At 39.2% G+C, this 15,324-nt stretch overlaps 1 protein-coding gene across 1 annotated transcript in view; it reads right to left on the bottom strand.

Moving 5' to 3' along the window:
• Positions 1–15,324, bottom strand: part of CPS1 (carbamoyl-phosphate synthase 1) — a 144,072-nt gene that overhangs the window by 16,013 nt on the left and 112,735 nt on the right. Inside the window, exons 29-33 of the mRNA XM_081582737.1 lie at positions 14,209–14,286; positions 8,403–8,510; positions 6,687–6,776; positions 4,351–4,521; positions 1,543–1,617 (exon numbers count right to left, since the gene is read on the bottom strand). Coding sequence (XP_081438863.1) covers positions 1,543–1,617; positions 4,351–4,521; positions 6,687–6,776; positions 8,403–8,510; positions 14,209–14,286 — 522 coding nt within the window. The remainder of the gene's footprint in view (positions 1–1,542; positions 1,618–4,350; positions 4,522–6,686; positions 6,777–8,402; positions 8,511–14,208; positions 14,287–15,324) is intronic.

Raw genomic sequence — 15,324 nt, 5'->3', positions numbered from 1 at the left:
ATGACTGAGCACAAAGATTAAGACTATCATCCCCACCTTATCATTAGGAAAGCTAAAGTTTTATTTAATCCCACAACAAGTCATTTTAACACTGAAAATGTCTCTAGAGCATAACTGAGATTTCACTGAGCTAGAATTATTATTCTGATTTCAGTAATAAAACAGAACTTGTAATATCACACTCAGTGACATTTGGAAATATGACTCTAATAATGGAAGAGGAATTATCTCTCTGTACTTCTAAAACAGATATGAGGAAGGGGAGGGCTGAATTTCTAATTCTCTCATATGTTCGTAGTTCAACAACTCCAATAATGTATGTCTGGAGGTAGAATGGACACAGATGCTGAAAACAGATTTGCCACACCAGAGAAAACAGCATGAAGGAAAGCAGATCTCACCCTGATCTAAATCCTAGGCTAGCTGAAAATAGTCCTGCTACTGAGTGACCATGGGATCAAGATGAACATCAGAGGATCTCCTTAAATGGCAGAGAAATTCAATGTTACGTCTCTTGTGTTCAAGTTAGGTTTTCTCAACTACTAAATTAACAGAAGCAGCAAAGATGCTAAGAGAAGGCAATCATCAGTCCAAATACAAACAAGATAGCCATTTATTCCTCCCTGCCTCCCTTCCTATCTCACTTGGATTCTCATCACAGATTTTGCTTGTAACCAGGCAACCATATAAAACATCACATATTTGTTGCAATTAAGTCTTTTCCCCTCTCAGGTTTTCCTCAACACCAAGAAGAAACAATGAATCCTCCCAGTCTGATGTTGCCACTCTGGTGTGCACTGATGAGAATCTGAAGGTTGTGTCTAGTAAGTCTGTCAAGGGCTAGGTGATTCATACAATGTCCTGACACTGACATGTAGGGAACTCTCTGGAATCTGACAGCTTTCTACAAGAAACACATTTCACATTCTTAAAGAAACCTCCAGCTGACAAAGGCTCCAATGCAAGTGAAGAGGGACATCCAGTGGTCAGTCTCATTATAGTTTTTAGATAATCCCCAGGCAGCTACAGTTGCTTTGAAAAACGGTGGTTCTGGGACTTTGCATATACCTGCAGATCCCACCGTACTATGGCCCCATTATCTTTCTATTGTTGTATATTCTTTCTACATATTGCTATTAAAAGCTCAATGATCTAATTTAACAATTGCAAGGCAAATTAGAGGGGATGAGAGGTGCTTTACAGAGAGACCAGAGAACCTTAAAATAAAAAGACCTGGTAGGTATTTACCTAGACATCTAAAGAAATATTTGAAAGATGCTCTCAATTTGTAATGTGAAAATGAATGAAACACACATGCAGTATAGTCAACTGTTGAAATATAAGTGAGAATTTAGACTCTGGTCTACAAAATTCAAGGATTTTTTCTTAGCTCAAAATTCCTAGGCCCTTTCAGACTTATTCTGATCACAAAAGAAGTGTCTTGCTTACTACTTACTAACTTACTTTACTATATTCTGATCATAAAACCATAGACTTCGGAGTAGATTTAATGAAAATTTTTATGGATCATTAACTAGTTACCTCTCCAGTGGAAGCCATCTCACATCGCAGAATGGGGTCAGCGTCTCTCAACCGGGGCCAGGAAAACATTGGAGCCTATCAAAATAACAGGTAGGAAAAATATGTGAAAGAAGGGTATAACAAGAATAAAGGAGGATAAATATATCTAGTGAATCATCTCTCATAGGATTCATTTAGGCTATGGTAGACACATAAAAAAAACATCTTTGGTCCAAGCATCTGACTTGAAAAATAGCTTTAAACCTGTGTTCCAAGAATTTCTTGAGCTTTTGGCCCAAAATTGGGTTAAATAATCACAAATTATTTCTGTAAATAGGGCCCCAGTGACCAGTCTAAGCCAATGTTTCTAATCTGGCCTACACATATTCTTACTGGAGTGATTTCAAACAAAGTCTACTGGGCATTGGTCTCCCCAGACACAGAGTTCAAACACACTTTTTCCTTGGTAGGCTTTTGAAACATTCTTCTTGTTCTGATCATTTGGACTTACAACAAGCCACCTTGCCAGAAATGTCTGTCTGCAAGCTGACTTCTGAGACATTAAACTGTTGCTGACACTTCTTAAAAAGCTTTGAAAAATATTCTGCTTGGAAATACTTTTGCCCAGAACTTTCATATGAACTAGAACATAGATAGGAGTGCTTTCTTTCCATTTATTTTATCAATGCAGTTCACTAAGAATCAAATTTTTGTTTCTTTCATATATCTATTTATCCAGCCTAGACTATTCCTTCTTTGATTTGGGCATGCCTCTAAGTCATTATGGGAATTCTAGCTTGGAGTTATTTCACTGGGTCATCTTATTCATTATTACATTATATTCCTGCCTTCCAGCCTCTCTCTACCTCAACCATTGATATCTACCCACCTCACTAGGACAATATTAAGATTGACCATGAAAAAGTAATTTGACAAAAAAGTGAAGATTCATGTACAAGGATAACTAGGAAAGAAGTAAACTAGAAGACAGTGCATTTTTAAAAATTCACATCTATCCATCAGTATTGTTACTAGTTGGAAATTGTTTCATACACATGTGTATATATATTTGTGTGTGTATTCCTGTGTCTAAGAATAAAGAAACATGAGTTTGAAATTTGTATACAAAATCTTCAGTGGAAAAATATTTTGGGAGTCCTTCTACTTACTGGTCTCAAACAATAAAACCCTATGTATATATAGTCCCACTGAAAATTTAACAATTTATGTTGTGTCATAGCATCCAGGAATAAAATGCTACCTTAAAATAAGAAGTAACATTCTATCTCAGTGTACTGTAAAATCCAGGGAATCCTAAATTATTAACTTAAATAAGATTAATAAATACTTTTTGATTTATAGGTTCAACTTAAAACTTCCACTGTAAAAGGCAGAAGTCAGAGTCTCAATTGTAACACAATTATGTCACTAGTATATATAAGAACAGAAAACTCTGAAGGCACCCAGAATATGTAAATGTCACATAAATATATTATACAATATAAATTAATTTCATTGTGCACTTTATCTAAAAAATTCAGATATATTTACATAATATCTCACTAATCCTCATACTGTCCAGTGAGGTAGTTAAAGGTCATAATTATAAATACTCTGCTCATGGGCATACTGAGGCAGCTAGAGGAGCACAATGGATTTATTATTAAGTTATTTGAAACATACAAATACATACAGGCATTTCTTGTCTTATGATGCTTTGTTTTATTGTGCTTCGCAGATACAAAATTTTTTAAAAATTGAAGGTTTGTATATTATGGCAACCCTACATCAACCAAGTCTCTTGGCACCATTTTTTCCAACAGCATTTAATCACTGTGTCTCTGTGTCACATTTTGGTAGTTCTCACAGTATTTCAAACTTTTTCATTATTATTACTATTGGAAAAAAAGATTATGACTCACTGAAGCCCCAGATGATAATTAGTATTTTTGAGCAATAAAGAAATTTTTAATTAAGGTATGTGCACTCTTTCTTTAGACATAATGCTATTGCACACTTAACAAACTACAATATAGTGTGAATATAACTTTTATATACCCTGAGAGGCCAAAAAATTAGTGTGGAATTAATGTGGTGGTCTGGAACCAAACCCACAATATCTCCAAGGCATGCCTGTATTTAGTGAACAAACCTTACATTTTCCTGGTCATTCTTCATAAAAGTGCCATCAATTTCATTACCCTCACAGTACCGCTACAACAAAATTATACCACTGAAGAAATAGGAACTAAGCAAAGGCGGTCAAGGCAGTAAAAATTTAAGTAACACCACAAGGTAACACTTTTACAAGACTCATGCATTCCTGAAAGCCTTGGCATAATTCAAGCACTACCCTAAAAGTTATATCCAGAATTTCTATTTACCAGCTAAACTGGCAGCATTAAGCATCACCTTCATAAAAGTAGTTTATGTCACACAGCTAGCTGGTTTCGAAGTTATATAATTCTAAATATTTTTTTTAATTTTTGAAATGCACAAGAGTACACATAAAGTTGCCTATAGAGAAACTGCATTGCATTGTTCAAAGCAAACATTATAAATCCCTAGTCTAGCACTTTAGTTAGAAGGTTCATAAAGTATCAAGATTATTTTTAAAATTATTATTTTTGGCTATGCTGGGTCTTTTTTGCCCCATGGCATGTGGGATCTTAGTTCTGGGACCAGGGATCAAACCCACATCCCCTGCATTGGAGGGCAGATTCTCAATCACTGGACGACCCGGGAAGTCCTAAGATTATTTTTTGATGAAAAGTTATTCCTTTAATACCTTTGGAACTTAAAAAATGACTAAGATTTTTTAAAATATACCTTAATTGCAACATAGTCGGTGGGAATTATGGGATGCTCCAGTGTTGGAAGGGGTTTCTCATCAATGTTCTCACCAATCATCACCTTGGTGGCCACATCAATGAAGTCTATTCCAAGTGTCTTGGAAACAAAGGGGAAGGATCGAGAAGCTCTCAGGTTACACTCAATCACCTGGAGAGATAACAAAATTCAAAAGAAGAGAAAGGATGGTGAGAGACAATGACAATATTCATCTGCTCCCTGCAACTTGGGCCCAGCTCTTGCTTTGCCAGCCTTTTCCTTGTCTCCCCCTGTTAGACTTTTTTTTTTAATTGATTAATTTTTTAATTTAAGGATAATTGCTTCACAGAATTGTGTTGGTTTCTGCCAAACATCAACATGAATCAGCCATAGGTATACATATGTTCCCTCTCTCTTGAACCTCCCACTTACCTCCCTCCCCATCCCACCCCTCTAGCTTGTTACAGAGCCCCAGTTTGAGTTCCCTGTATTATTTAACAATTTCTCATTGGCTATCTATTTTACGTTTGGTAATATAAGTTCCCATATTACTCTCTTCATACATCTCACCCTCTCCTTCCTCACCCCCTGCGCCATGTCCATAAATCTGTTCTCTATGTCTGCGTGCCACTGGTAGACTTTTGCTAACTGGTTTCCTTTTTGGTTCCTTGGTGGCTCAGATGGTAAAGCATTTGCCTGCAATGCAGGAGACCCAGGTTCAATCCCTGGGTTAGGACGATCCCCTGGAGAAGGAAATGACAACCCACTCCAGTACTCTTGCCTGAAAAATCCCATGGACAGAGGAGCCTGGTGGGCTACAGTCCGTGGGGTTGCAAAGAGTCGGACGTGACTGAGTGACTTCACTTTCTTTCTTTCTTTTCAGTCAGTATCTTTGAACTCTGAATTTCCCCCACCCCTTTCTGCGGTTCCATCCCCACACTCTCTTGACACGTGCTTGTGTACTCAGTTGTTCAATTGTGTCTGATTCTTTGTGACACCGTGGACTGTAGCCCACCAGACTTCTCTGTCTGTGGCATTATCCCAGCAAGAAGTGTGTACTGGGTTGCCATTTCCTCCTTCAGGGGATCTTCCCAGTCCCAAGAATCAAAGCCGCATCTCCTGCAGCTCCTGCATTGACAGGCGAATACTTTATCACTAGCGCAACCTGGGAAGCCCCACAAGCTCTTGACAGATTTGTTTTTATGCAGAGTTCAGATCATGCCACATTCCTACTGAAAAGTCTTCAGTGGATTTCTACTGGCCCTGAGAGTGAAGTCTAGTCCTTGACAGCCTTCTATCCTCTTGCTTCAGTATAGCCCTCTATGTTATCTTGTACCACTTTCCTGGTCTCAGTCTTTTCTTTCCAAGTTTACCTTCCATGATTTCCTGGAAAAATAATCTTGAGAAACTGAACTGGTCACTATCTCCTAAAATGCACTGAACTTTCCCATAGATGTTGTATGTGTACTGTCCTCTCTATCTTCCTTTACTTGTCATTCATTCTTTAAAATCCAGCTCAAATTACAAAATCTTCCTTTTAATATTTTATTATCCACCCAAACCAGGCATATGACACTCAATTACATGCTCACACACACGTGCAGGCACAGACCTCCACCCTCACCGCGTGCACACACACAGGCTTTCCCTATTCTATGCCTCCAATATCACTTATTTGTACATTCCTTCCAGCAGCTATTATATTCTAACTTATGTTATAGTTATCTATAAATTCATCTTTTTCCCAGTTCTCACTAAATTATGAATCTCTGAGAGCAAAAACTGGATTCTATACATCTTTGTTGCCACCTTAGGACTTTGCATAGTAGGTGAGGAGCAATATTGGTTACTGATTAGTTACATTAAATAGATTAAATTAATTAAGACTAACCTAATCACCTTAACATTTTTTAAATTTCTTTCTCTTTTTTATTTTATTGTGTTTATTTATTGGTAAATGGTATTCAAAAGAGCTTTCTTTTCCAGGAAATGAATAAAGCAAAACTCCAGTACATGTAATTATGACTATTCCACAGTAATCTGAACAGATTACTTTATGATGGTCACTGCATCCATCTACACTGTACTGTAGGTGGCAGACAGTGATCTTATTTCCAGTGGATCAGAGTGTTTACAAAGCTGTCACTGACACATCAGTGCCTCCAAGACCAGTGCTTTCAAACAAGGCAGGTATTATATGCTGTGCAATGCCCCACACTAAGACACAATCAGCTGCCAGGGTCTCAGCTGCTCTGTGGCTGTGTTCACAGAGGGACATAAACCAACAGGACCTAACGCAGCAGTGGTGTCCCCTCAAACAGCTTGGCATTTCTTACCAAGACGTCATTTCCTTTGACAAGAAACTGGACGTTGAATGGGCCAGAGATGGCAAAAGCCTTTGCAATCTTTCGGGTAGCATCCTTCACCTAGATCAAAAGGACAATGATACCGTACTAAAGAACATTCCTTAGTTTAGAAACAAACAAAAAAGGTACAGCTCCTTAAATTTAGATTTCTTTCATTTCTCTTTACAAAGAACTACATCTCCACTAATAATGGTAATAGTAATAATAGAAGCCATTCTTAGGTTTCTATTAACAAAATAATAATTATACTAAATGTTCTAAATATTCACAACAGGACAGCAGGCAAAAGAGCAAATAATGGTACAGGATTATCTTTCTGCCAAATGCCCCTGTCTACCTACCATCATATACTCTGGTTTCATTCTGAGGGCTAAATGGAATCCTTTCAGTCTGGTTGCTTCAGTACCAAAAGCTGCAGTCCAAACTCTGTATCAATCTAATGACCTGCCTGCTGAAAAGTACAGGCCCTGAAATTACATGGTACTGCAAAGAGACCAGAGAGATTTCTTTTATGTACTTTTCTTTTGCGCTGGACTCTGCAAGGGTGGATATTACGGTCAGAAGGAAACATGTTCCCTTGCAGGGAGGCGTGTGTCATCTATAGGAATTCCCGTATCCAACCAGAGCCAGAAGGATTGCATGCAAAGAGAGGGGCACTGGCTGCTGGAATCAACAGCTCTTCATTCTCTGATCTTACATGCCTTTGCAGTTCAGCAACTCAATCAGTTACAAAAGGAAGTAAGATCCATGGCACACTGAGCTTTGAGAGATTTCAAAATATCTGAGTTTTGAGATCATTTATTCCGATATGAAAAATTAAAGCATTTGAAATCCCAGGATACTGTTCCTTCATGCTACTGCTATTGCAAAGCAACCTGCTACCTTCACATTCTAGAACAAGGCAAGACCTTTGGTAACCAGCCCAGTGTACAACTAGCCAGACAGGCTGCCAAGATTCTGATGGCAGGATTATTGGGAAGTCTCATTTAAAAAGCTAATCCTTATCTCACATACCTGAAGACTAAAGGAACATCCCCAAGTTATTTATGATGGCAGTCTCTAAGATGAAACCTAGCAATGCATATTGAATACTGAGGCAGAATCATCCTTCTTGGAAAGGTCATTAAAGTAGCAGTTTCAAAAGAGGCACTGGAAGAGACATATCTTAAAGTACTTTTTGAGTGAGGGTAAGGGTAGACAGTGAAAGCATTTGTTCCAGAAGGTTCTCACGTGACTGCTGCATATCTGCTTCTAACTGAGAAATATTACTTTATGTGCTGCTCACCTCTAAGTGGCTCAAATATTAGAACCATCTGCAGCAGTAGTTATCCAAATGTAGTCCCCAGGCCAGCAGGAATAGCATCACAAGGGAACGCGATAAAAATGCAAATTCTGGGGCCCAGAACTACAGAATCAAACCTGGGGATGGAGTCCCACAACCTATCTTTTAACAAGTCCCCCAGGTGGTAACAGTGAGCACAATTAGAGGACTATTGCACCAGAATACAATCAAGAGTTCTAAAGGGCAGAAAAGGAAGCTGTTATCTTTAAAATACACAGCAAACTCAGAAGAAGAAGTCCTCTTCATAATTAAATTTTACCTGGGGCATGTCCTATCCTACTACTTAGTTTAAAAAACTGTTTTTAATCTTTTCCCCTCTTCCACCTTTCTTTATAAATGATGACCTTTTCAATGGCTCCTTGGCTGATGGTTTGTGTGGGCAGCATCAGAGTAGCATCCCCCGAATGGACGCCTGCATCCTCCACGTGTTCAGAAATGGCATGGGAGATGACCTGGCCAAAAGAAGATTTGAGAAAGAGTTGTCAGCTCTTCTTCAATGAAGCTGCTGCCTGGTGTACCCCCTTAATTCTAACAGATACCTCCAGCACTGAGCAGTTTCTTTGCTAAATCTCCATTGAGGGGGCAGAAGGAACTGCACATGCAGCCTCACCAAGCCTCCCTGACAGATCACCTCGTGGGGCAGCTGAGAGTGTCTGAGAGCTTACCTCCCTATTCCATTAATTAGAATCAGTATAAATGCTAGGAAAAAGAAGGCAACTAAGCCAACTCGTTGCGCTACTGGTAAAGAACCCATCGGCTAATGTAGGAGACACAAGAGACATGGGTTCAGTCCTCGGGTTGGGAAAATCCCCTGGAGGAGGACGCAGCAACCCACTCCAGTATTCTTGCCTGGAGAACCCCATGGACAGAGGAGACTTGTTGGGCTACTGTCCCCAGGGTCTCAAAGAGTCGGACATGACTGAGTGACTAAAACTTTCACACTAAACTTTCAAGCCAATTTGTAATGACTTTTAAGAATAGATAGGAAACTAAAGCATTCTGGGGGCACTGGAGACATCTTTGTCCTTTCCTTCCAGGTTAAGTTTTAAACACTGGAAAAGAAAAGACAGAAGAGGTGAATTCAAGCTTAAGTAAATGTCATAACTTAGTTGGATCAGAGAGAAAATGTAAGATCTGAAGATCAAGGGATTCTTATCACCTCCACACCATAACCAAATGAGCTAACTGGCCACCTACAAGAGATGTTTAAATGGAAATTTGAGACAGGAGGGAGTGCGTGCTTGGTCACTCAGTCATGTCTGACTCTTTGCAACCCCATGGACTGTAGCCTGCCAGGCCCCTCTGTCAGTGGGATTTTTCAGGCAAGAATACTGGAGTGGGTTGCCATTTCCTCCTCCAGGGGATCTTCCTGAAGATAGAAGGAAAACAAGAGGAAAATATTCTTGTCCTCTTTTAAAGGTAAGAAAATCAAGGCAATATAAGAATAAATAATGCAAGTACAAGTGACTACTATATGACCAAGACAGGATTTTGAACCCTTATCTGTCAGACTGCAAAGTTTATGGCCTCAGTCACTACGACCTAAATGTTAACAGTATGTGTGCCTTCAGAAAATGATAAAGCTGAGAGTGGGGGAGAATAATTGGGTAACTGTAAAAGACTTATATAAATTACAGTGAAAATTTGTTTGTCAGATTTACAGATGACTTAAAGCAAAGTGACATTTGAGTGCCAGTACTCCTGCTGTCACTTCCCTGATAGCACAGTTGGTAAAGAATCTGCCTGCAATGCAGGAGACCCGGGTCCAATTCCTGGGTCAGGAAGATCCGCTGAAGAAGGGATAGGCTACCCACTCCAGTATTCTTGGGCTTCCCTTGTGGCTCAGCTGGTAAAGAATCCACCTGCAATGCAGGAGACCTGGGTTCGATCCCTGGGTTGGGAAGATCCCCTGGAGAAGAAAAAGGCTACCCACTCCAGTATTCTGGCCTAGAGAATTCCATGGACTGTATAGTCCACGGGGTCACAAAGAGTCAGACACGACTGAGCAACTTTCACTTTAAATTTCATTCCTGCTGTCACTTATGAGTTCTGGGACCTGGGCAAGGTACTTTAGATGTTTAGCCATGGTTGCTGATAAGATAGGAATGAAAATGGTATCTGCCTCATAGAATGTTTGTAAGGATAAAAGAGAACACAAGTACAGAGTCTGGAATGATATTTAGTATAGAGTAAGCACTTAAATTTTTTATACTGTCTAGAAATGGGCAGGCACTGTCCCATTGATCAAACGAGTCAATCCTAAAGGAAATCAGTCCTGAATATTCATTGGAAGGACTGATGCTGAAGCTGAAGCTCCAATGCTTTGGCCACCTGATGCAAAGACCTGACTCATTGAAAAAGACCCTGATGCTAGGAATGACTGAGGGCAGGGAAGAAGGGGGCAACAGAAGATGAGATGGTTGGATGGCATCACCGACTCAATGGACATAAGTCTGACCAAACTCCAGGAGACAGTGAATGACAGGGAACCCTGGCATGCTGCAGTACATGAGGTCACAGAGTTAGACACAAATGAGACATTGAACAGCAACAATGTCCCATTTAGCTCTGAAAACATTATAACATGTCTGAAGTACTATGTCCATTTCTGAATGTGACTGTTTAAAAATTATGTGAACAACCTGAAATACTTCCAAAAGAAGGAATCCAGAATGATAAGCAATGTTTCCCTAAGAGAAGCTTAGGGAAAGAGCATATCCTAGCAAATTGGAACTAAATAAGGCCAACAGACCAGCATTACTTTACCAGCACAATATTTGAAAAACCACAAATGTACGTAGGCCAGTCTTACATTCTCCACTTCCACATTGGTATGGTCACATTCCTCCTATTTTACACTTCAGTCTCAAATATGTAAAATGTTGAAAAGAGGAGAAGATTACACATATGCTCCATAACTCTAGAGGTCAGGAGGTCAGGGATGAAAATTCTAGGGAGGCATACCTTATAAAAGGAATATATTAGATGTCCAAGAAATAAAAGCAAAAACTATATATATATATATATATATATGTATGTATATCTCATATTGCATCTTTTTATGTTTTGTATAATCAATAGAGTTAAACAGAAAACAAATGACCACTTTACAGGGATTGGAAGGAAAACTGAGACAAATTGAGACAGCATATTATAGAGCAAAGACATCACTTTGCCAACAAAGGTCCATATAGTCAAAGCTATGTTTGTTTGTTTGTTTCCAGTAGTCATGTATGGATGTGAGAGATGAACCATAAAGAAGGTTGAGTGCTGAAAAATTGATGCTTTCGAACTGTGGTGCTGGAGAAGACTCTTGAGAGTCCCTTGGACTGCAAGGAGACCAAACCAATCAATCCTAAGAAAAACAATGCTGAATATTCATTGGAAGGACTGATGCTGAAGCTCTAATACTTTGGCCACCTGATGTGAAGAACTGACTCATTGGAAAACATCCTGATGCTGGGAAAGATCGAAGGCAATGGGAGAAGAGGGCAGCATAGGATGAGATGGTAGATAGCATCACCAACTCAATGGACATGAATTTAGCAAACATTTTATGCAAAGATGGGCTCAATAAAGGACACAAAAGGTATGGACTTAACAGAAGCAGAAGATATTAAGAAGAGGTGGCAAGAATACACAGAAGAACTGTATAAAAAAGATCTCATGACCCAGATAATCACAATGGTGTGATTACTCATCTAGAGCCAGACATCCTGGAATGTGAAGTCAAGTGGGCCTTAGGAAATCTCACTATGAACAAAGCTAGTGGAGGTGATGGAATTCCAGTTGAGCTATTTCAGATCCTAAAAGATGATGGTGTGAAAGTGCTACACTCAATATGCCAGGAAATTTAGAAAACTCAGCAGTGGCCACAGGACTGGAAAAGGTCAGTTTTCATTCCAATCCCAAAGAAAGGCAATGCCAAAGAATGCTCAAACTACCACACAATTGCACTCATCTCACATGCTAGTAAAGTAATGCTCAAAATTCTCCAAGCCAGGCTTCAGCAATACATGAACCATGATCTTCCAGATGTTCAAGTTGGTTTTAGAAAAGGCTGAGCAACCAGAGATCAAATTGCCAATGTCCATGGATCATTGAAAAAGCAAGAGAGTTCCAGAAAAACATCTATTTCTGCTTTATTGACTATGCCAAAGCCTTTGACTGTGTGGATCACAATAAACTGTGGAAAATTCTGAAAGAGATGGGAATACCAGACAACCTGACCTGCCTCTTGAGAAACCTGTATGCAGATCAGGAAGCAACAGTTAGAACTGGACATGGAACAACAGACTGGTTCCAAATAAGAAAAGGAGTACATCAAGGCTGTATATTGTCACCCTGCTTATTTAACTTACATGCAGAGTACATCATGAGAAATGCTGGGCTGGAGGAAGCACAAGCTGGAATCAAGATTGCCAGGAGAAATATCAATAACCTCAGATACGCAGATGACACCACCCTTATGGCAGAAAGTGAAGAACTAAAGAGCCTCTTGATGAAAGTGAAAGAGGAGAGTGAAAAGTTGGCTTAGAGCTCTACATTCAGAAAACTAAGATCATGGCATCTGGTCCCATCACTTCATGGGAAATAGATGCGGAAACAGTGGAAACAGTGGCTGACTTTTCAGGCTCCAAAATCACTGCAGATAGTGACTGCTGCCATGAAATTAAAAGACGTTTACTTCTTGAAAGGAAAGTTGTGACCAACCTAGACAGCAGATTAAAATGCAGAGACATTACTTTGTCCACAAAGGTCCATGTAGTCAAGGCTATGGTTTTTTCCAGTAGTCATGTATGGATGTGAGAGTTGGACTATAAAGAAAGCTAAGCGCCAAAGAATTAATGCTTTTGAACTGTGGTGCTGGAAAAGACTCTTAAGAGTCCCTTGGACTGCAAGAAGATCCAACCAGTCCATTCTAAAGGAAATCAGTCCTGAATATTCATTGGAAGGACTGATGTTGAAGCTGAAACTCTAATACTTTGGCCACCTGATGCGAAGAGCTGAAGAGCTGACTCATTTGAAAAGACCCTGATGATGGGAAAGATTGAGGGCAGGAGGAGAAGGGGACGACAGAGGATGAGATGGCTGGGTGGCATCACTGACTCAATGGACATGAGTTTGGGTAGACTCTGGGAATTGGTGACGGACAGGGAGGCCTGCCGTGCTGTGGTTCATGGGGTCGCAGAGTCAGACACGACTGAGCGACTGAACTGAACTAAAGGAGATGGTGAAGGACATAAAGCCTGGTGTGTTGTAGTCCATGGAGTCACAAAGAGTCAAACATGACTTAATGACTAAACAACAAAAGGATGCTTAAACTTTAGATTATTTAAGAGGTCATCATTACTATAAATATAATTATTTTTAACAACACTACTTTGAACTATTAATCTGGAAGACAAAAACAAACAAACAGAAAAAAACTTTATCCTTTTCAGTATAGTGTAAAGTAGAAGTTGAAGTCCAAGATAAAAGCCATTTTATTTCTTTAAAGCAAATAGAATGACATGGACTCTAAAATATAACTTTCTCTGTTTCAAGATAAGTAATAAGTGCCTTACTAGTACAACCTTAAAACTAAAGAAAGGTATTCTTCATACTTTCATTTCTCCCTGAAGTTAGAGGCATTGATTGTATTAGTGATACCAGATGTGATATGGTAAGTCAATTTTATATTATCTTTATCCATCATCTCTGTTTAGTTTTGTCTTTATTAACCCAATAAAAAGGGGGAGGGTGGAAAATCAATAGAGACGAAGAAGTAGGGATTCAATTAGGAACTTCAGAAAGAAAAGTATCAGATGTTTTTATGATATACACTGAAAGATGAAAGGAAACCCAGAGACAAACGAAAATTAGGGAGAAAATCTATTCAAAAAGAATGAGTACAGGATGATAATTAATTTTGAATATCATCAAAGAGAAATTCTAACAACATGAAAAGCAGAAGAAATGATACCTATGACACAACTGAATCGTCAGTGAATTTGAACATTTTTTTGACTAAGCAGCTTGTCCATTATTATTAGAGACCTAATTTGTAGAAATCATGAGCTCTGATCTGTGCTATGTTTCTAAATTGCCAAGAAAAAAAACTGATGGGAAGGCAGGGATGGGGGAAGTGGGAGGTGATAAAACACTTACTCGTCCATCTTTGCCAACAGCATCCATTTCCACTTCCCTGGCCCCCTCAATAAATTTCGTCAGCACCACTGGGTGTTCCTGTCATCAAGGAAAACAGGGGAGTAGAACCTTTAGCTGAAATTTTATGTAAAGTGTTAAGTAAATCATGTACCTTAAGTCAATACTTGGGCAATACTTGAAAAAAAACTGCTCAACACACAGCACAAACTCATTAGCCAATTTGTTTGGCAAGAACAAGGTCACTCTCTGCTTACAGTGAGGAAGAGGAAGTCTTTCTCCAATTTTGAGTCCTCAGGGAATTGAATATGAGTTCTGAAATTTCAAATGTAGATTCTAGGTGAGTTAGAGAAAAAAAGGAGGCAAAGGAGAGGGCAGAATGAGGTTCCTTTGCTTGTCTCCAGAATTATAAATATCTATTTTATTTATATCAGTTTTTGGTTCAGGTATTTTTTTCTCTTCCTACACTTATCTTTTCCAAGCACTACAACTCCTTCAATCACTTCTCTATATGAGAATTGAGAATGAACTTAGAAGGAGAGCAGTATTTTGTTTCAGTTTTGTTAGACCAAAGATGGAATTATTTACCTGAAATTGGCATGCTTTAAATCACTTCTACAATATGACGTTTGCAACTTCAAAATCAAACATTCTTCTCTATTAATCTTAAAATGTTCTTCCTTTCTCAGCTGTTTCAGACCCCCTAATATTCTTGAACTTTCCGCACTCAGTACTGCAATGCCTTCCACAGCCCAATCACGACGTGCTTTTTCCAAACTAAATGAAGTGGTTGAATGAAGACCTCCAGAGTTTAAACATCTCTTTGCGCGAGACCCTAGCACGCTGCACACTTGCTGTTTTCTTGTCAAAACCTGCCATTACCTATCTCCATGCCTCTCCTCCCCTAGTGTACACCAGCTTCTCTCCTCACTTCATCTTTCAAATTTCAACCCATCCTTCAAGGCCTGGCTCCAATACCACCTCCTCCCTGAAGCCTTCTCTAAACATCTCTTTTCATTCTGAACACAAACCCTTTTTGCCCACTATCATGGAGTTCATCACCTTTTGCATGTGTGTTGAATTTAATATATCTTATCTCCTTTAGCAGAGCACTTTAAA

This window comes from Giraffa tippelskirchi, chromosome 3, assembly GCF_054371585.1.
Source record: "Giraffa tippelskirchi isolate mGirTip1 chromosome 3, T2T-mGirTip1v1.2.pri, whole genome shotgun sequence".
In the NCBI taxonomy this organism is placed as follows: domain Eukaryota; kingdom Metazoa; phylum Chordata; class Mammalia; order Artiodactyla; family Giraffidae; genus Giraffa; species Giraffa tippelskirchi.
Note: the sequence above shows the minus strand (reverse complement) of the source record. Positions and strands in the feature narration are given on the sequence as shown.